The sequence below is a fragment of the Rousettus aegyptiacus genome, unplaced genomic scaffold (genome assembly GCF_014176215.1).
Source record: "Rousettus aegyptiacus isolate mRouAeg1 unplaced genomic scaffold, mRouAeg1.p scaffold_m13_p_1, whole genome shotgun sequence".
NCBI lineage: Eukaryota > Metazoa > Chordata > Mammalia > Chiroptera > Pteropodidae > Rousettus > Rousettus aegyptiacus.
This window is the reverse complement of record NW_023416284.1, coordinates 117,138,051-117,161,444: the sequence shown is the minus strand read 5'-3', so window position 1 is coordinate 117,161,444 and position 23,394 is coordinate 117,138,051. Positions and strand designations below refer to the sequence as shown.

At 32.5% G+C, this 23,394-nt stretch overlaps 1 protein-coding gene across 1 annotated transcript in view; it reads left to right on the top strand.

The window, feature by feature from the left end:
- Positions 1-23,394, top strand: part of LMBRD1 (LMBR1 domain containing 1) — a 77,450-nt gene that overhangs the window by 6,337 nt on the left and 47,719 nt on the right. Inside the window, exons 3-5 of the mRNA XM_016157602.2 lie at positions 6,919-6,979; positions 20,028-20,125; positions 22,475-22,542. Coding sequence (XP_016013088.1) covers positions 6,919-6,979; positions 20,028-20,125; positions 22,475-22,542 — 227 coding nt within the window. The remainder of the gene's footprint in view (positions 1-6,918; positions 6,980-20,027; positions 20,126-22,474; positions 22,543-23,394) is intronic.

Genomic DNA, 23,394 nt, shown 5'->3' with positions numbered 1-23,394 from the left:
GATTAGAATCTTACTCTATTTTATATTGAACACTTAGAGTCAGTATGGTAAAGTGAGAAGACCATTAGGCCAGGAAGTATAAGACCTAAGTACTAGTCTTGGCTCTTGACTGTCTAGCATGTGTGTTTGGCCAAATTAATTAACATTTCAGAACTTCAGGTTTCTCATTTTTAAATGAAGAGTTTTGGACTGGAAGATTTCTGAGTTCTCTTTCAATTATGTAAATTTCTTAAGTTTCTTATTAGCAAAAGCTTCTATGAAGCTGGAGCTATGTCTTATTTATTGTTTATACCCAGTATGTAACACACATATAGGTTCTTAAATATTTGCATGAAATTTCAGATTTTTGCATGTTTTCATCTCGAAATTTCTAAAGTAAGTGTTTTCATGAAATTATGAACTTCCTCTTAGTTGTACTTAATTTAGTAGGCACTTTCTGGGTACCAGTTTGTTTTTCTTTTTTTTTTAATCTATGAAATTACATTTTACCCATTTGAGAAACACTTTAAGAATTCACCCAAGGAAGCAAATGTATTACCTGTAAAAATTTAGGGCACTTGTTTTATTAAATGTCCCCTAAAAGATGAAAATTCATAACTATTGTCATGTGCTTATTTTACATTTGTTAAATCTAAATGTGGCACCAGTAATTAGAAGGGAAGGAGTCCATGTTAGTATTTCCGCTCACTTTTTCCCTTCTTTATTCAGCAGTTATATGTGCTTTATTCCCCCCCCTACTTTTCATTTACCTAGTTGTCTAGTTCTGTTTGTTTTTATCCATGTCAGAGCTTAGATAATTTATCAGTCTTTCTCCCTAATACTTTGATACTTTTCTTTTTGATATTTTAAAACATCCTTAGTTTCCCTTTCTTTTTCTTTTTTTGTGTGTCTGTGGGAGGCTAGTGAAATTCACAGAGTTCATTTGAAGCTGGCCTATATTAACACTAAAAAGTAGAAATGAAAAATGTTTTCAAGAACTTTTTCCCAATAAACTGTAGAATGTATTTTCTCCAAAAAGTTACTGATGAATTTACTTGTTCTTAATGAAAGACTGGTACAAGTATTTAAGAACTATTCTTCAGACTTTATTCCACAAATATAAATTTAACCATGTTAGAGAAAAATATGTATGCTACAGTGGCTTTAATGTATCCATACTTATTAGGGTAAATGTATAAGTTGACATCGTTTTCCATGATGAATTATGTTGTATACTAATTTTTACAATGTACATTACTTATTCCTAAGTGAGCATATGCATTCTCTAACTTTCTCCATTTCCACCTCAAATATTGGAACCTGTAAACTGATTATGGACTTTCTTATAAGGAATAATTATTTGGAAATTCCAGATGTTAATGATGTTAAGAATTGGCTGAAGAACACAGGATGCCCAGGCTTTTCTGTCAGCAGGCAGTCAATAATACTTTATTTTCTCTTAGTTACCTTCCTAGCTATCTCTGCCTTGTTTTGGCAGTGGTATGTTGTAATAATGTTTGAATTGTTTCCTTTGACTTTTTTTCAACACACGCCACTATGAATAATTTTAGCCAGGTAATTTTTTTTGTAGAATTTTTTTTGTGAAATAATTAAATTAATAGGAAAAAAAAAAACAACTTTAAAGACTAGAGATACTCAATTACAATGTCTTGTATAGTTGTCCAGTAACTGGATAGTTGTATACAAAAAGTGTATTAATAAGAGAAAATCAGAAATTGATATGCGAACAAATATTTTTTTTATTTTTTTATTTTGTGCTTCAATCCTACTCTCATGCGGTGGTAATTGTATCTTTGAACATTGTGCTTTTCATTGCATCTTAAATATATTCATTCATTTAATACTTCTTAAGCATGTGATATGTACCTGACAAATGTGGGTGCTGGAGATTAACTATTAAAACAAATAAGGCTGATACTCTCCTGGAGTTTACCTTCTGTGAAACCAGATGAACAGTAAACAACAAAACAAGCTAATTTAAGAGTGGTAAATTCTATGAAGAAATAGAAAAGATTGATGTAAGAGTGTAATTAGTTATGGGTAATTTAGATAGAAGGATTGGAAGCCACATTGCTAAGGTAAGCCAGATCACTAAAGTTACTTGAGATAAGAATAAGGAGCCAGCCAGGTGAAGAGCCAGAGGGAGGACCTTAGGGAGAAAGGAGCGGGAGCAGTAGATATACAGGCCCTTTGGCAAGATGAGTTTGGCCTATTTGACTGAAGTGTGATGGGGGCAGGAGTTGTGCTTTGGTACTAGCTGAGATCTAGAGGAAGGTGGAGACCAGATCATTTATGGCTTTAAAGTTATACTAATGAGTTAAGATTTTCTTCTAACTGCAGTGTAAAGTTAATGAAGATAAACGAGAAAGGTGAATTGGATTAGACTGGTGCTGGTAGAGAAAAATTAAAATTGGTATATATTTTGGAGATAAAACTGCTCGAATTTGCTGATGGATTAGATATGGGGGGTGGGGGTGAAGGGAAAACAAAATTGAAGCACTAATGCCTAGGTTTTCAAGCACCTTAGAGAAGTAAGGAAGCTTGGAGGAATAACAGGGCATATGTAAGCACATGGGCAGGTGAGGGAATGTAGAAAAATGAGCTATATTTTGGATAAGTTCTCTTCAACTGCCTGTTACATATAGTAAAGCGAAGGTGTCAAGTAGTGAATTGAAGCTTCAGGGAGACCTTAGGGTTAGAGCAAAGCGAAGTATATGGAAGTCATCAGCATTTGGATGGTATTCAGAGCTGTGGACTGACTAGAAGCTGGGAAGACTCAGTCATCAAAGGATTGGCATTGAACCATGGATTAGAGTGCTTCATTATGAAGAGGCCAACTGAGGGGGAGAGGCCAACTGAGAGGTAGGAAGGAAAACAGAAGAGAGAGTCTTATGAAAATCAAGAGAAGAATATGTTTCAGGAAGAGAGAGTGATAACATTTTCGAATGATGTTGAGAGATGTGAGAAAGGTAGAAAAGTGACTGTTAGCTTTGGTCAATGGTGACCAAAGAGCATGAAGAGTAATTTCCTGCTTGCTTTTCTTCCTTCTTCCTCCATCTCTTCCTTTTCTGCCTTTTCTTTCTTCCTTCCTTTTTTTTTTTTCTTTCATAAAGAGTAATTTTGATGGGACAGTGGGATAGTCAGTTTGGAGTGGGTTAAATGTGGACAGGGAGCTGAGGAAGTAGTGATAGGGAATGCTGACAGTTTTTCAGTGAGTTTTGTCTTTTAGGGGTGTAGAAACTTGGGTCAGGGTAGGTTTTTTACATGAATTGTTGTCTGTGGATCTCTTTGTTGTTTTATGGAAATTACTAGAGTTTATATACCCAAGCATTAGGTAGAGTTTTAGGAAATTTTGAGAGGAGTGAGGGGTCATTACAGGTGCAATGTCCTTGAGAAGGCAAAGGTGATTGGGTGGGGGTTGGGGAGTGGCAGTTCACAGTGAAAGAGTTGGCTGTAAATTGTACAGGCACTTAGCAGAAGGAAGAACTAAGATTTGAATATAGATGGAACCCAGGTTTTAGATTTGGTAGTAAGGTGAGTGAACTCTTGTCTTTTGGCTTCAAATTATTTGAGTCCTCTAAGTCAGTGTTTTCAACCACTGGCATTTTGTGCTGGCTAATTCTTTGTCTTTGGGGGCTGTCCTATACATTGTAGATGTTTAGCAAATCCTTGCCTCTATCTACTAGATCAGTAGTATACTGATCTCCCTCCACCCCACTCCATGTCTCCAGGCATTGCAAGATGGTCCATGGGAGACAAAATCACTCCTGAGTGAGAACATTAGTCTGAGATTTTCAGGTAAAAATGAGGAGAGTCAACTGTAGTTAGGCAGAGTATTTCAAAAAGTCATTGTGAAAAATGGGAAAGGGACTTTTATATGTGACCTATTACATCTTTGTTTTATGAAATTTGTATTTTTCTTTCTTGAATGTTCTCTAATTTCTCTAGTCTTAGTTCTTGATTGTTTCATTCACAATCCTTTGGGTGTTAATTGACTGTAAAGTTTCTTTTGGTTTCTACTCTGAAAAGCAGTAGTTTATAAAATGTATCAAGGTCATAGTGGTTCTCAAAATTTAGAAAGAATGTTTCATAAACTAAACTCTTTTGACAGTACATCAGATACCTTGGAGGCAAGACAGTGTGTAAAAGCCAAATACACTAATAGTATTTGAGTGATGTTGTATACTTTACACATATTTTTAGCTTTAAAATAGTAACAGTTATACTCTTATTGCCTCAAGATTTGGTTAAACAAAAGAATCCTGCAGGGCAAAAGGTACCATCAGATTTTCTACTTTTAGTTTTGTTTTTTGTTTTTTGTTTTTGTTTGTTTTTGTTTTTTTCTTGAAGTTGGTGCCTTGTACAATTTCAAAGTTTTAACTTTTAACATATATTCAATGAATACATTAATACCTCATGTAGTTGTCTTGGAAATTGATAAGAAGCTTGCATAAGGATAGATGTAATTCCTGTTCCAAAAATCTTCACATTTCAACAATCTATTTAAACTTTCGTTTTAATGTATACACAATCATTAAAGAAATAGTTTTTTGGAGCTAAAGCTTTGGTTATGTACATCTACATTTGGTTACTTGAATCATTGACGGAAAAATTTCCAGTCATTTTATAGAATTCTATCCAGTGCTTTTCCATTCCCATGTGATGAGACTACTTACCACTGTCTTTTCATTTTTCTGTATATGTATGGGCATTTCTTTCACTACAGTTTTTAGGCAAAGACTACATGTGTTAACCCCCCCCCACCCGCCCCCCAGAAGTACTTCGTGGATATCCATCTATGCCACGTTATTTAGATTTCATTGTTTTTACTGTCTATGTGATATTCCATATTATGAATGTACTGTGATACATTTTACAGTTTCTCCCCAGGCATCTAGATTGTGTTTAGTTTTTTTTTTTTTTTTCCCCTGTTGTTATTGTCTTTAATATTTTAAACAATGCCACCCTAAATATTATTGGGTAAAGGGCTTGGGTGAAAGGTCAATAAACATTACGTGGTATAGGCTGGAATTTACAGGATAAGGATCAACAAACACACAAGTTCTTATATATTTGACATTCTGCAAAGAGGTGAGCTTTCTCAAAGTGCAGATACTTCAGCAAAGGTACCTCTTTCTCTTTTTGTTCTCTCTTCATATAGGGCAAGTGGAAGAGTGGCTTTGCAGGTAGATAAACACTATGGACTTGGGTACTAAGTAGTGTGAGCTTAGATACAAAATGTTCATGGGGTGCTAGGACATTCCAGTTGCTGAACACCTAGAAACTTTGGGCCCCTTGGTCCATAAGCATGTAATTGATATTGCATACATCTCTTCCTACTTTGCGGGAAGGAGTGGCCCTGTCTGGGGTAGCTCGTTGCTAGGATGTATTCCAACAAAGAATGTCTAGATCATAGACTACTGTCTTATTACTGTATAGGAGATGACTTTTCTTACACATTTGCCACTACTGGATATTACTAATGTTTTAAATTTTGCCACGTAGGTAAGTGAAAGGGGTTACTATAATAATACATAATAAAGTATATTAATTGAATAATTTCTCATTGTTGATCTTATTCAAAAAATTTCCTGGCTCTTGCTTGTATTTTTCAGATGATTTTTAGAATCAGCATATCAAAAACCCCTTAGTATATTGGATCTTTTATTGGTAATATATAATTTTTATAGATTAATTAGGAGAGATTTGTTATTAACAATCTTTTCATGTGGGAACATGTAACTTTCCATTTGTTAGTTTTCTTTACATAGTTAACATACATTATTTAGCCTATTAATTGCTATTGGACAAATGCTATTTTTTTGTGCATTGTGTATCAAGGTTTTGTATTTGTACTGCTAAATTTGTATTTTTTATATTTTTCTTCTTTTAGGTGTTTATCAGTAAGGAATTTATAGATTCATTGTTAGAGGTGTTTATAGGCAAAAAAAAAAAAAAAAAAAAAAAAGAAAAACCTAAATTATTTTAGGAAAATTAAATGTTGGAATTTTTTCTTAAAAGTTCTTGTAGTGGGATGTTGATTCTGATTTGAGCTATTCAAATATATAGAAAAAAAATTGATTAGATACTGAGTTGAGCCTTGCTGCTTAATAGCAATGACTAGTCACTTAGACTCTCCAGATTTAATTTTTTATATGCATAAAATTTAGGATATTCAACAAAAGACTTGCCATTATACCTCAATTCTGATTCATTAATGTGTAGATTTTAATTCTAAACATTAACTTAAATGAATTTTCTAAGTTAAATTACTAAATTTAAACTGCTAATTTCAGAATGCTTTTGTGGAATGAATTTCAAGGAGCTTAGATTGACTATTTTAAGTATTTTTTTAAAAAATGTGTATTATGCCCAAATATCTTCTTTCTAAAATACAAATCATTAGTTGTCACTCTCCATAAAAATTGTCACTATTTTCCACTGTCCTTAGGACAAAGCTCAAAATACTTAGCGTGAATCACAAGTCTCAAATCTGTCCTTCCCCTCACTCACTTCACCTGCTTCTCTTACCTTTCCAAAAGCTCTAATGTATCTAGTTTTTCCAAACTTTCCATATATGTTCCGTTCTCTCTTCTCTCCTTTCTACTATATTTTTCTCTTTTCCCCTGAGAATGACCTCTCTTACTTAAGGTCTCAGTTTAGAGTTATTTTGGGAATTCCATCCCTGATCTTTAGTCTGAGTTAGGTGCCTCCTGTTTATATGAGTTTCCCCAGAACTGTATTATCTCAGCATTTACCTGTTGAAATTTGTCTATTTACTTGTCACTTTGAAAGCACTGACCATACCTATTCGAGTAGATGATACATTTATAAGTGCTATTCAGTCATATTAAAATTTAATTATAATTATTAAATGTATGCTTCATTAATATTGATATTGTTTCCTTTTTGTCCTAGGATTGGGCTAATGCTAATGTCAGCAAACAGATTGAGGACACTGTATTGTATGGTTACTATAGTAAGTATCTTTCAGTTTTATTTCCTATTTGGAGTGCTAATCAAAATGTAGTATAAAGCTACATGTAAACTCTTAATTTTGATACCACGTTTGAGATTATTGTTCATCACCAAGAACAGGTAATATAACATTCATTCTCATAATCCTGAAACTTCTATTACCTATTTTGCTTCATTTAGGTTATTTATAGCATTTTTTTGTTCAATCAAGTTACTTTAAATCTCAACTTTCTTTTTTTTGTTACTATTACCAATTTCCCACTTTTACTCTTGATTCAAAAACATTTCAGTTTCCTAGAAGTTTTTCTAAGCATTTACACTAGTTGAGTGTTCTTTCTGGGGAGTTTGTAGCATTAACTTTACTGTACAGAGCCACTTTAATCCAGGGGATTGTGGTTGATTGGTCCTTCTCTCTCTCTCCCTTTCTTTTTCTTTCTTCCCTAATATGAGATTATAAAAGCTTTATGATAACCACTTAAATGTTTCCGAAAGTTTTGCTTTTAATAAACATAAGACTTGCGCTTTTATAAAAATGTATTAAGTGCTGACTTAGGAAAGAGATGTATTTATTTTATTTATTTATTTTTAAAGCACTGAATCAAGATGTTGAATAAAAAGCATTTGTAGGCATTTCTATTGATGGGATAATTTTTAAAGTGTTTTATTGGATTTTAATTTAGCTGCTTTCATTCTAACCTTTGCCTGTTTTCTTCATCTAAAATCTATAGTACCTGTGAAATTCTATCCCTTTGGTGTAGAGTTCAGAAATGTGTTCATGATATTTTAATATGAAATTTCTATTTCTGATGAATATATTAAATATATATTATAAAATTTAAATTTGACCAAGTAAGTTAAAACTTTTGAAATGGTGCTATATCAAACAGAATGTTGCTTTTTCAATACAAATATATTGGGAGGATATAAATCACATCTTTAAAAACAGTTTTTGGGGAAAGGAGCCTGTCTCCTATTTTACCTTAAGTGTATTTATTGCTATAGAACACATGACAGATAAGCCAGATTTTATCTTAGTGCAGTACAGGTCTATAAAACATACCTTACCGAACCTAGAGGCTACTGGATTAATCTGTTATAGCCAAGTTACAAAGACTTCTAAACTGGAATGTTAATTCTTGCAGCCTTTTCATTTGGTTTCATGGAGAGAATTAAGCCTACAGGAAATGATTTTAGTGAGTGTTTTTCTCAGTCCTCCCAAGGATAGTGTGTTCCTAGTATCATTTTAAATGCATGGGAGCTAAGTTAATTATTATAAACAGTAGATGACTGAGGGCTTTGGGTTTGATTCTCTGTAGAACTTGCGTTGTAGTGGGAAATAACTACCTTGGGATAGGATGTTGAGACACTGATCTAAAATTTGCAAGAGAAGCCAAATTATGAATAGAGATTTATTGATGATCATAGAATCAAAGCAAGATGGTTGTTGTCATAAAGTCAGTTGTATTTATTTTGGCTGTGGCTAATAGGCCTTCAACTTTGATGCAGATGGTGACCTACATCTAGGAGCCTGAAAGGATTGTATAGCTTAAGATAGTCAGTTTCCTCAAGTTAAGCTGTTTTTCCAGAAATGCTAGTTATTATCTAACTTACTATTAGATAGTTCCTCCTGAGGACTATACAACCAGATAATCCAAAACACTGTTTTAATATCCCCTCTGTAAGATTCTATGGTTCATCTAATCTCTCCTAATATATCAACACATTTTTGTTGTTTGGTCTTGCCAGGCACTGTGGAAGACTTTCACATTGAACATTTTATCTTATTTTCATGAATGTCATTTTTGGGAGGTATTGTCTACATTTTGCTGATGAGGAAATTGATACCTAGAGATGTTAAAGATAACCTTATTAATGAGTGACATAATCCAAAATGGATATTATTTCCTGAGTTAGAGCTGCTTGCTATTAAGTAAGCTGCCTTTTAATAAATAGTTCTGGGGATATTATCTATGAGAATATTTAGCAGTGAACCTCCAGGGCAGCTTCAGAAAATATCTGGGGACCTTTCAAATAATGTTAAAGCTAAATTACATCCAGAGAGATTCTAATTAACTTTGGAATTCCATTAATATCACTACTGTTCTTACCAGAAACATGTTTATATATTGGAAAGATATAAAGCTCAAGATGGTAGATTCAGGTTTTCCAAAAATGTTAACTTTTTCTTGAAAGCTCAAGTTTTAATCACTGGCAAAAAATACTTATTTTCTTAGAAGTGACAAGCTCGCTTTAATCATTTTTGAAAAATCTACCTCATACTCAAGTCTGGATAACCATTGCTTATCTGTCAGTTGTTTTTAAAGTAAAATAGTGTTCTTTGAAAAAAAAGTGATTAGTGTTGCACACAACTGAAATAGCAAAAGTGCTTCTCACAAGTAAGTAAGCTTTGTGTGTACTTCCCTTCACACAGAATATTTAAAAGATGTATACTCAAGTGTGGACATCTAATAGAATTATTAATGCATCAAAGAGACTTTCCTGAATAAAAGTGCACCCCTCCCCCTGCTGTTGAGTGCTTGATGGTGAAGAATACAGTAACTGCTAGTGGAAAGGCAAACAACATTTTAATATTATTAGGAAAATAATTTTCATGTTGCAGATACTCTGAAAGGATCTCTGCTAATTCTAAGGTCTGGAAACTGCATTTTTGAGAACTTTCAGTTATATTAATGAAACTTTGGGGTTTTTTTTCCCCCTCTGGAAAGTTTGCAGAAGTCAGGCCTGTGGCTGCTTTTACCCATGAGATACTCCCCAGCCGTTGATTTGTTAACAGTCCTCAGTTAACTGAAGCTGCCTACAGAGGAGATAGTGTCTGGAGCTTGTTGAAGTAAGAGAGGGTAAAGTTTATTTCTGTCCTATTCTCATGGGACCTTATACTCAGAGACTCCTTCAATGAGCAAGTTGTGCTCACCTCAGAAATTTTTAAGAACTCATTCCTTTTTTAATTTTGAATATTTTATTTCTTCATCTTTGTCTTCAAACTTATTTGATATTTTTTTGTAAAACTGTTTTTGTCTGAATTTTTTGTTTCAATTCTGTTTTAATCTCATGTTTGATCCTCTTACACAGACTTTTATCTTTTGTGTGTATGTTTAACCTTTTTCTGAGTTGTTTTTGTTTCAAAATTATTTTTTCTTTTAAATTCTTTTATTGATTGTAATTTATTTTAAATTTTGTTCTAATATTTTCTCTAATCATTGTTGAAATTTTTAGTTTTAATTTTTTGATCATCTCCTGTAGTTTCTTTTAAGTGAATTTTCTTTTTACTTAATGTTTTTTCCTAACTTTTCATTTTGATTTTGCTTGAATGCAGAGGTTGTAGAAATGGTGAGAGCCCAAACCATAAACAGGAATTGTTCAAGGCTGTTGTGTTCAGCTCTTTTGTAGTTGTCTTATCACTCCCTTCTAGACACTTCTCTTGACACCAGTTCTCTGGCTATTATTTTTTGCGTAGATATGCATGGAATCATATAGTATGTATTGTCTTCTGTTTAGCTTCTTTAGTGCTCAGCATTATATTTGAGATTCATCTGTAGATTGCAGGTGATAGTACTATAACAATTCTCATTGTTATATAGTATTCCATTATGATAACATATAGTTTGTTTATCCATTCTAACATTGATGATCAGTTGGATTGTACAGTTTTTGGCCATTTCAGATATTGCTATTGTGATGATCTTTTACATGTATAATAATTAAAAAGAAAAAAGAAAAGAAAAACTTTACTACATTGTTTTCTATTGTACGGATATTCTTATTTAAATAATCCCAGATTATTATAGTTTAATAAGTTCTTACTTTTTTTCTGTTAAGCAAACAGAAAATAGGAGAGTGAAAATAGGAGAGTTTGTGTTGTCTTGAAAATAGGAGAGTTTCAAAGTATGTGCATGTTTATTTCTGTGCCAGGCCTCTTAGAGCATGTAAGAGAGTCTTTAGAAAATTTCTCCTTGCTTCCTATTGGCTAATTGCTGAAAAATTATACCCGAAGTCTTTACTATGTATTTTGAACCCAAAGTTTACAACCTCCTAGTTTCTACTTTGAGAAGAGTACCATAGGCCCTTAGAATCATTTATCTTCTCTGTGATTTCTCCACCTGTGAATTGGCAGTAGCGTAATACCTACTTTGTAGTGTTAAGAGTGTGAGACCTGTGGTTAGTGTTAAATAGGTGTTATTGGCTATTTTAATTTAAATCAGCTAAGAGAGCAAGAGAAGTAAACCACTGTGCAATGATATGGGAAAATTAACAATGAAAGAATTGATCTAGCATCTCATTACATTTACATCTTTTTGACACTTTATTGTCTTGAAAACACCTCTAATATATTTCATTTCATTTCCAGACAAGAGAAAGGTTGGGACTAATTTTGGGTTGTTTTTTCATTCAGGTCTATAAAGTTCTTTTTGATAAGATTATGGTTGTATCCTTTGTCCTGCTTTCCATATCCCTTTTTAAAAGAATGTTCTTAATCACGGGGAGTTTTCTAAATGGTTTCTGGTGAGATTTGCTCAATGGATTCTCTAGATAATGACTTCTTGAGGCTTAGTGGCCTAAGAATTTGTTTCCAAGGGGGAATATTAAGAATACAAGTGTTTTCTTGGACTTATAGTTTGTGTGACTTGTACATTGTGTCTCTAAACAAAATACTAATTTGTTACATTAATGTCATAAACCTTTCTTAACACTCCAGGAGAGAAAGAGAGACACATGGTCTTGATTTTTCTTTTTACATTTCTGGTTGTGCTTTTTGAGTGTGTTTGGTGGTTCTTTCTCTTCTTCCTGACGTCTTTAATGTTAGTATGTCCCAGGGTTCAACTTTTGTACCTGTTCTCTATCTCAGTTAATCCCTTGATGACCTTATACTGTTGTTTGATTCTGAATACCATCTATATGCCAAACTCCCGGATCCAAATCTTTGTGCAGACCTCTCTTGAAAAACTTTTCTGTGTCTAATTATTAATGACAAATTCTACCAACAAGTTAAAAACATCTGAAATTTAATGTTTTTAAAACAACTGCCCCTCATTCTGTTATGCTTTATAAATTTCCTTGTTTCAGTGAATAGCAACTAGAAGGATAAAGTTGCTTAGGCCAAAAACCTTGAAGTTATCCTTGAGTCTTGAGTTTTTACTTTTTTTTTTTTTTTTAAATCAAATATGGCAGGAAATTTTCTTGTGTTTGATTTTCAAAATTTATTCAGAATCTGACCACTTCTCATTAATATCTAAGATCAAGGTGCTGGTAGATCTGGTGTCTGGTGAGGACCTGTTTCCTGGTCACAGATGGCTGCCTTCTTGGTCTGTCCTTACATGGCAGAGAGCAGAGAGAGAGAAAGCAAGGGCTCTCATGTCTCTTCTTAAAAGCACTACTTCCATGTTGTTAAGATTGAATGATCTGAGAGTGTGATTTTATATGTGGCCAGATGATAAAATTGGTAGATCCTCTCTCCAAAAGCATGAGAAAATTGACAAAAGAGCAATTTAGAGTTTTGGAAATCATCTGAAGGTATGCAACAGTGAAAAGTGTTTGTACCTGAAAACTGGCAAGGATAGTGGTAGTCTACAGTATTTTAGGCTAGATCTGTTACCTTTCTCTTTACCACCCCAGCTTGGTTATGTTTTGAACTGAGTAAAAATTAAAGTGCAACATCTCAAAATTTATGAGGTGCAGCTAAAGGAGTGTTTAGGGGATAATTTGCAGCTTTAATTCCTCTATTAGAATTTCTCTATTAGAAAAGAAGTCTAAAGTGCCTAAACGTCTACTTTAGGAAACTAGAAAAAGAAAAGCAAAGTGAATCCGTAAGCAAGCAGAAGAAAGAAAATAATGGTTAGAGAAGAAATCAAATCAAATTATAAAAAAAAAAAACCCACAAATGAATAGTAGGTTCTTTGAAAAATAATAAAATTGGTAAATTCTTTAGCTTCATTGAAAGGGAGAGGAATGAGGAAGAGCGGGAGCAGGGGCAAAGAGGAGGGAGAAAATGGGAGAGGAAAGAGAGGGAGAAGGGAGAGGGAGGAAGAAAAGGAGGGAAGGAGAAAGAGAAAGAAGGAGAAGGGAAGATGGGGAAAGACATAGGGGGAGGAGAGAGAAGGAAGAAATGGGAATGGAGAAAGAGAAGGGGAAGATATAAATTATCAAAATAAGGAATGAAAGAGAATATTACTGCCAGACTTACAGAAATCAAAAGGATTGCAAAGGAGTATAATGAAGAATTTTATACTAACAAGTCAGACAGGTGGATGAAGTGGACAAATTCCTAGAAAGATGTAAATTACCCTAACTGACTCATGAAGAAATAGCCCTTTAGCAAGTAAAGAAATTGAATTAGTTATTTAAAATATTCCCACAAGAAATTTCCACACCCAGATTTCTTCACTAATGAATTCTATCATACATTTATATAAATTATACCAATCCTTTACACACCCCAAAATATCCAAATTCTTTACAAATAAAGGAGAGAACACTTTTGAACACACTCTGGAGGCCATTACTACTCTGACACCAAAATCAGACAAATATATCACAAGAAAAGGAGAATGTGAGCTATTATCCTTATAGATGTAGATACAAAATCCTTAACAAAATTTTAAGAAACTAAATTTAGAATTATGTTTTTATATACCTTGATAAAGTAGGATTTGTCCTAAGAATTCAAGGTTGGTTTAATATCCAAAAATCAATTCATGTAACAATATCATATTCATAGAATAAAGGCCAAAAACCACATGATCATCTCAATAGATATGAAAATCATGTATGTTTACAAAATCCATTATCTATTGCTGATAGAAACTCCCAGCTAACTAGTTATAGAAGGGAACTTCCTCAATCTGAGAAAGATCATCTATGAATAACCTACTGCTAATGTTATATTTGGTGGTGAAAGACTGAATGCTTCTCCTCTAAGATTAGGAGGGAACAATGCAAGAATGTCTGCTCTCACCAATGCTGTTCAACTTTGTAATGGGGATTCTAGCCAGTGCAATAAGTCCAAATAAATAAAAGCATTCAGACTGAAGAGGAAGAATTAAGACTCTTATTTTCTGAGCTGACGTGGGATCCTATAGATAGAAAATCTCAAGGAATTATAGTAAGACAAATAGAACCAATAAACAAGTTTAGTAGGTTTACAGGTTGCAAGATCAATATGAAAACTAGAAACTGACAATTCAAACAGAACAAATAAATTCACAAAGAATCAAAAGGAAAAAAAAATACCTGAGAATACACTTAACAAAAGAAGTGAAAGACTTATACACTGAAAACTACAAAAAATTGTTGGTAGAAATTAAAGATGTAAATAGATAAATATTTAATATTAATGGATTGGAAGACATATTAATGGATTGTAAAGATATCAGTTAAAGCAGTTTTCCTTCAAATTGACCCACAGCCTTTTATTTTTTGATTTTTTAAAGAAATTGACAAGTAGATCCTAAAATTTATTTAGAAATGCAAAGATCTAGAGTAGCCAAAAACAATTTGAAAAAGAATAACATTAGAGAATTACACTATTGGATTTTAAAACTAACTATAAAACAGTATAATTCTAGAAGAAATCAAAGGACATAACTTCATGAGGTTGGCATAGACAAGTTCTTAGATATAACACCAAAAGCATTACTCATAAGAGAAACCTTGATAAAATCTACTTTATCACAATTAAACACTTTGTCCTTTAAAAAACACAATCTAAAAAATGAAGGTAAGCCACAGATAAAATATTTGCAGGGCTCGTCAGAATATGTAAACAACTCTTACCAACCATTAATTACACAAGCAACTTAATTTTTAAAAAAAGAGCAAAATATTTGAATAGGTATTTCACCAATAAAGATATATAAATTACTTATAAGTCCATAAAAATATGTTCAGCATTGTTAATCATTAGGGAAATGCAAATTAAATCCCCAATGAGATTCTGCTGTACATCTGCTAGAATGGCTATATTTTAGCTAAAGCTACTACAACAAAATTCTGTAGACTAGGTGACTTAAACAACAAATTTATTTCTCAGTTCTGGAGCCTAAGAAATAAAAGATTATGGTGCTAGCAAATTCGGTTTCTGGTGAGGTCCCTCTTTTTGGTTTGCAGAAGGTTGCCTTTTCCCTGCTAGAAGTAAGCCTTATAGAGACTTCTAAATTTTGATTTAGCCATATTCATGACCCCTAGAATGATGCCTGGAACATACTCAGTAGGTATTTGTTGAATTGAATATATTTTATTGGGGGAGATAATCATCAGTTTTTGTTTGTTTTTAAAATTCTTTTAACTGATGTGTTATATGGATAGGTTATACTTCAGCTAATTTTTCATTCCTAGGGTGAACCCTCGTTGGTCAGAGATGAGACTGGTCTGTAATTTTCCTTTATCTCATTCTTAACAAGTTTGAGTATTGAGATTGCTAGCTTCATACAATGAATTGAGAAGTGCTTTCTCATTCTTTTAGAGAATGCTGTGGACCAGAGAGCACTATATGGTTCTTTATCCCATAATCTGTGTACATGTTACCAATAACTGAGAATGGCAGTTTGTACTATTATTCCTAGTGAACTACTCATAAGCCCTTTGTTTCTTACTGTGTCACAGCTGAATCTTCTGGTTTAGAATTCTTAATAGCCATATAGGAGTATCTCTAGCAAGGATGAAACAAGAGTTTTATTGAATTAGGAGGTGTAATTTCTATTTGACCATTTTATCTCTTTATTTTATAGAATGAACAGGCAGTACGAGTTACCATATCAGCTGGAGTGATTTATGCTGATGATTAAGGGAAGAAGGGTATATCTTGAAACCATCAGATCCTATGGCACCTCACAATGCTGCTATCATGTTCAATGGCAGAAGTTGGTTGAGATATTTACACTTAACCCTCACAGGCAAGAGCACTGACAGTTCAGGATAGTTCAGGAGTCAATGTTTGGACTTCCCCATTTTTTGTACCATATTCTGTTTCAGGAATTACACCTGGCTCCTTTTAACAGTTTGGAAATACATGGCTTAAATAGAATAGGGTTTTTTTTTCAGTCTCACATAAAATTAGTCTGGAGATAGACTTTCCAGGGCTGGTATGGCAGCATCATAGCATCATCAGAGTCCTAAGCTTGTTTCTACTCTGCTTTCTATCCTTAGTTATGATTTTTATATTAAGGTTATCACAGAATCCAAAACAGTGGCTGAAGTTTAAGCTGTCATGTATCCATTTCAGGCAGGAACCAGGAGGAAGTGGGAAGGACAACTGAAAGGAAAATGGGTATTGAATATATTTTTAGCAGTCTTGACCCCAGATTTCTTAAGTGAGTAAATGGAATAATTTTAGAAGGCTTTTTAGAGTTCCCACAATATCTTTATACTTTGACCCTCTAAAACAAAAAGCTTCGTAGAGATTAATTATACTATCACAATGTTGACTAAGTTATTCTTTGTCTTAGTGTTTTCATTGGTAGTTGGGAGGAATAAACTGTCTAGAAATTCAAAAGCCTGATTTTCCAACTTACTTTTCATGTGTTATAATTTAATGAAAACAGTTTTTAAAAGGTAGATCATTTGCTCTGTGTGCATTTTAAAATTCACAAGAACCGTCATGCATTCTTTGCCATGATTTTTGTCCATGACTCTCTGTTCACTTGTTTATGCTGGGTTATAATAAGTTATTTTTAAAAAGACTTTGTTTTATGAGTTTAATTTTTGCCAATTTCTGTGGACATGAGATTTTAAAGTTTTTTATTAATGTTTTCTTTGATGTGGGTGGGACTGTTAAAGCAAATGGTCTGCTTATCTTTTACTTGCTAGTAACAATCATTTAACAAAAACATTTACAAGTAAAAGCAGACTTTGTAAAGATGTCAAGATATGAGAGTGTTATCACTGTTGGAGTTGAGAATAATTTTCTTTTTAAAACAGCCATTAGTTTGAAGTAGAACATGAAAAGCAGTTTCTCTGTTTCATGATAGTGGTAGCAGCAATTTTTTTTTTTTTCATTTACAGATATATAAGCCCAACTTGACATTAGAACTGATCTGAAACACATAAAAATGTTAATTTAATTCTGTCTTTACAGTCTAACATTTATGAGCTAAATGAAGATACCTTTTCAAAGGACACTAAGAAAGAACAGTCAGATGACCAGAAGGTAGCTTAGAATGTGCGATCAGGGAAACAAAGATTTAGAGCAGTTGTTCTACACCTATTTTGAGTCACAGACTGTTGAGGTGATACTATAGCCTCTTCAGAACAGTGTGTGTTTCCCACTTCCTTCCACCAGGCGTTGATTTCTAGAAACTGTCTTTTTCTTGATATTCCTAATGGCAACATCTGAAAGTTTAGCTTGCTGTACATCTTTATGTCTTTTCACAGTTAGCAGCTGCCTCAACCACTTTTTGGACTTTGTCATATTAGAGTCGTTTTGCCAGTTCTAGAACTTACTTAAATACAATCATAGAAATTGTACTCTGGTGTCTAGGCTTGTTTTATTCAACATAAGGTCTGTAAGATTCATCCTTTTCTCATGTATCTGTCAATTCTTTTTTATTGCTGTAAAATAGTCTTTTGTATGAATGTTACACTCAGTTTGCTTATCCATTCACTTGTTAGATTTTTGGATCATTTACAGTTTTTTTCACTGTGATTAGTATTACTGTGAACTTTCTTGTGAAAATGTTAATTCATCTTACCCAATGTTGTTCAATTCTCATATCTTCAGGAGGGCCTGTTTGTGTGGCTGACCTTTGACCAACACCTGGGAACCTAGCTCTTGGAATATTCCTTATGTTACTAATTGATAATGTGGTTTTGAATACAAGCCATACAGTAGCCCCTAGTTTAGACTGCGCAAAACATGTTTATGGTAAATACTCACTTTGCTTCTTGGCAGGGTCTGTAGTTTTGGTAATCAGAGCTTGTCACTCAGGCAGATGTGCCTGTTTTACAAGTACCCAGTAAAAACCCTGGACCCTGCAACTCAGGCAGGCTTCTCTGGGCAGAAACACTTTGCATATGTCGATGTACTTCAGTGCTAGAGGAATAGAATTTTTGGGTTATATGGTAAGTGTGTGCTTAGTTTGGTAAGAAACTACTAAACAGTTTATATGGCGTTGTGCCATTTTATACTTCTTCCAGCAAAGTGTGAGAATGTCAGTTGTTTTACATTCTTGGCAACATTTGGTATTATCAGTTTAATTTTAGCCATTCTAATGAGTCTCATTTGGAGTTTAGTTTACATCTTCCTAATGACCACGAGCACCTTTTGAAATATGCTTGTTGACAATTTTGTTTATCTTTTATGGAGAAGTATCTCTTGGTCTTTTGTCCATTTAAAAAAATTATTTGTACATTATTGAGTTATAGGCATACATATCTTGTTATGCTAATTGAGTACGATGGAAACTTATGTAGTTAAAAGATTATTTATCACACAAGTTCAGGAATGTTTATGAAATAGTCATTAGGCTTTTTGGCTATCTAAAGGCCAAGGCCACCGAGTAGTAGACGTAAGCAACATACAGAGACTGAACCCAAACCTTACTTTGTTTGTTCACTTATCACAGTTTTTGGCATGTGGCTATCTGCCCACTAAACTTTGTTATGCTAATTCAGGTTTTTTCCTGTTATATACAAATTATTTTATTATCTAAATCATAATAGTAGTATGGTATTTAGGGTGATTTTTAGTCTTGTCCTTTTTGTTTTTAATTTTTTAAAGCTTTTAGAATACTTATTTTGTTTACTTTTTGAATATATGTTTATTTTCATTGGTTCTCAGATTTGTAATAGAAATTTAATACTAAATACTCCTTGGTTTGTAGTAAAAACACCAGTATTCATAACCCTTAATGATTTACTGCCTTTATTAGTTTCTTATAACATTAAAAGACTGTAGTTCCAAAATTCAGTATGTTGATAGTCATTTTGTGATTGCTTAGTATAAATTAACTCTGACCTTTCTGTTGGTTATTTAGGGCTGTGTTTGCTCTGAGATTTTTAGCTATTGTTCCATTCAGTGGGGGGATGTATCATAAGGGGCCTCCAGATAAATGAGGTAATGCTAGGAAATTTTAAAGTCATGTTTAAAAATTACATAACTCAGTTATCACAACAGAATAAGTAATGGAGATTTTTATTATATCTTTTACAAAGGAGTATAATGATTATCATCCTGTGATTGCTTTATATAATTATATTGTTACTATTATTTGCATGAAATTACATATATGCAGATAAATTTAAATACACCGAATATTTGAAGGTCAGGTTTTTTAGGTTTTGTTAAGTCTCAAAAAGTTGTTGATGCTGTTTTAATTGTTTAATATACTCTATCTTTGGCTGTTCATATTTTAAGTTTCACATAAATTAAAAGAAATATTTTGATTTACTACTAGTTGAAAGTATCTCAAATCCAGCATTATTTTAAAACATAAATAGTAATTCATATCAGTTAACTTTGAATCTAATTTTACTATTTTACATTTTTTTCTATCTTAATTTGTATAAGATCAGTTTCATAATACTGCTTATTTTAAATTTAGATAAAGGAAATTATTTGTTTCAAAAGGACAGTATATATTATAATTATAGCTGTTTCTTTAACCTGAGTGATGGACAACTATAACAGTTGTGTCAGCTGTACTCGATTTTAAGTTGGAGGAAATATAAAAGTCGAAGTACATATAAATGAGGTGGATGGTTCACAAGAAGTTCTTAGCACTGTGTTGTTGAGTATGTAGAAAGAGCTCAGATGTTAGCTGCCACAAGTGTTATTGGCACAATTATCATTATTGTTAAATTGCTCCATAGTTTACTTGAATTTTGATTTGTAATCTAATAGTGTTATTGATTTTTTGAGACAGAGATCAAGAAAGGCTGATTTGGATATTACATATTTATATAGAGTTGTTGGTATAGGGATCAGATGGAGTGAATTTGGTATTCGAGTATATACATATATATAAAATACATGTATGTATATAACAGTTATTAAGTTCATATGTATTTAGTAGAACTAAGTTTATTATTTCTTTCCACAGCCTTATATTCTGTTATATTATTCTGTGTGTTCCTCTGGATTCCTTTTGTCTACTTCTACTATGAGGAAAAGGATGATGATGATACTAGTAAATGCACTGTAAGTATCTTTATTTTAGAGTTCTCAGTTTAGGGAAGCAAGATTATTTCCTCCTTTTTCAGAGAATGACATGACTCTCCTTGAATTTATTCTATAGCAGTGTTGTCTGATAGAAACATAATGTGAGCCACATGTGAAATTTTAAATTTCCTCGTAGCCACATTAAAATAAGTAGAAAGGAGCCATCGAAATTATTTAATGATACATTGTATTTAATGTCATGTTCCAGTGTTATTTCAAATGAGGTAAAAACATATTAAGATATTAAATATCTTTTTTCACATTATTTTTAAATTTAAAGTGTATTTTACACTCACAACACATCCCAATTCAAACTGGCCATATTTCAGGTGCTCAGTAGCTGCATGTGACTTGTGACTGTTCTAGACACACCAATTCTAGAGTAGGGATTGGCAGACTTTTCTGTAAAAGGCCAGATAGTAAGTCTTTTAGGCTTTGAGGGCCATATAGTCTCTGTCTCAACTACTCAACTCTGCTGTTGTAGAGTGAAGGTAGCCAGAGACAGTACTTAATGAGCATGATGTGATCTAGTAAAATAAGAGGTGGGTTAGATGTGACCCTCAAAATGTAGTTTGCTGACCCCTGTTCTAGGGCATAATGGAATACTTGCAGACTATTCTTACTAGTGCAGGATAACATTGATGAAAAAACCTGATAAATATAGCACATATGCCTGTCCAGAACATGTAGACCAGTATTATTTAAGTATTAGTATAAAAATCTTAACTAAAATATTAATAAATTGAATGCAGGGCTGTCTTAATACATTAATATAGTATAACTGAGTTGGGTCTATCTCAAGATTGCATGGGTGGTTTAGAATTAGCACATCTGTTAATATATAGTCAGTCATTTAATAGGTCAAAGAAGAAATTGTATGTGGAAAGGTATTTGCCAAAATTAAACATTTAACTTTTGATTTAAGGGGGGGAAGAAAGCAGCATAAAAAGTATAAATATCTTTTGTCCTTTTATTGAGTTACAGGGATTTGTTATATAACTTGTTTATGTTTTGTATTTAAGTATAAAAACAAATATTGACTCAAAAACCAGTATTATGCTTACTCATGTTTATTAAAACCTAAAAAAAAAAAAAAAAAAAAGCATTTGCATTAAGATCAGGAACAAGCACGTCAACGTCTTAAATGATTCCCAGAATGGTAATCAGTATAATTTGTTAGAGGAAAAAAGATAAAGTGTTTAAATATTTATAAAGAAAGTCAAAATTATTATTTGCAGATATGTAACTATATTGGAAAACCCAAGGTATGTAAAGTAGAGTGGTTGGTTACAAATTTAATGTTAAAACCTGAATGAGATATAAGCTTTCTCTATTCACTATTCTAAAGTGTGTCTTCTCCAGCCCTTTTGTTGATTTTAAGATCCTCCTTACCTTTATTTTAGGTTCCCCCCCCCCCCCTAAAGACTATCTTAACTCCTTTGTGAACAAGCATTTATCATGTAAGGCATGAATTTAACTTTCAAAAGGTCATTTTTAGAGACAATGTTTTTTTTTTTCTCACTGATTTAACGTTTTCTTTGAGATTAACTTTTCTTTCCATACTTAGGATGACCAGGTTTGTGTTTTTCTTTATTTGCATTACACTCTGGTCACCAAGCAAAGCAGACTTTAAAGACCTGAATTCCTGGTTTCAGGTTCTTTTTTAATTGCTTAACCACCTTTGTGATTTATGGCAAATTATTTAACCTCTCTGGGCCTCAGCTTTTTAATCTCTAAAGTAAGAATGAGAACATCTATCTCAGTGTTGTTGTGAAAATGAAATGAGTTAATATATGTAAAGTTCTTAGAACAGACTTGGTATGATAATATGTTTTATATATTTATATGTTTTTAATATATTTTACATAAATATATATTATGTATTATATATATACATACATATATACCTACTCACATGTGTGTATATATATTAAATATTTATTATAATTATTATAACCCAGTTTGATGAATTGAGGTAGGGGCATCGTGGATTCTGATTACTCCCTTTTTGGGAAAATAATTTATTAAGTATTCTGATATTTTACTAAAGATGCTCATTGGAGAATTAATTATGCTTTAAGGGTACTGCTTTTCATAAGACCTAACCATTGAAAAGACTTTAAAAGCTACTGTGGTTTGCAAAGATACTTAAGATGTGGCATATACATTGTTTTTCTTTAAATTTTAAGATTTTTTTCAACAAATGAACCTTTACACAGTTGAGTATAAGCATACATTTGATGTAAAAATACTGTTACACTGCAGCAAGAATATTTTATATTTTAAAGGTCTTACTAAATGATATACTTTTTCCCCCTTGACATCTAGCAAATTAAAACGGCACTTAAGTATACTTTGGGATTTGCTGTGATTTGTGCACTTCTTCTTTTAGTTGGGTAAGTCTTGATTTTTTTCCCCTGAAAAGGAAAATAACATTATTTTAGTAATAATAACAGCAACACAATAACAACTCATTCAGAAAAGTCTAGGAAAGAAAAGAACAAAATGTAAAAAACAAACTACCTTTTTAAATCACCACCAATAATAACCATAATCTTTTTTGGTTAGTGTTCTATCTAGACATTTTCTGTGAGCTCCTCAAATACATGCAGAGTGCACCTCCCTCATACATATATCCTCACATAATGTTATACAACTGTGGTTATATTTTACGTAATTCTTAATAATCTACTTTTTGACATTTTATAGGTCTCTCTTTAGTATAATAAATACAGGTCCATCAATGTTGTTTGTATTGTAGTCCCTTAAGTTATAACAATTTATCTGACTGATTTTCTATTGATGACTACTTGGACATTTATGATGTTGGCAGTTTTTTCATTCTTATAAATAAACTTTGATGAAAATCCATGTCTTTGCATCTTTTTAGATTTGACTCATTGGTCTTTAAAACATTGAATTAATCTTTGTCAATGAGTTCTTTCTTAATTCTTCTTCCTTAAATTTTCATACTGATATTAGTAAAATTTTATACATTTTTTTATACATTTAAAATCTTCTCTGACATTTGTTCTTTTTAATGGAAGACATTTATTCTTATTAAATTAAGTCTTGATTCTTTTTTTTTATGTTAAGAAATATGTGAGGTGCTAATTAGGTTTTAAAGTTGCTGTTTAAAATTTGATATCAGAAATTTCAATAAATGAAAAGCTTCCTTTATTGAATACAATTTGTGTTGAGACTAAAACTGGTCAGTGAATTTTTGTTGTTCTGGGAGTTCTTAGAAT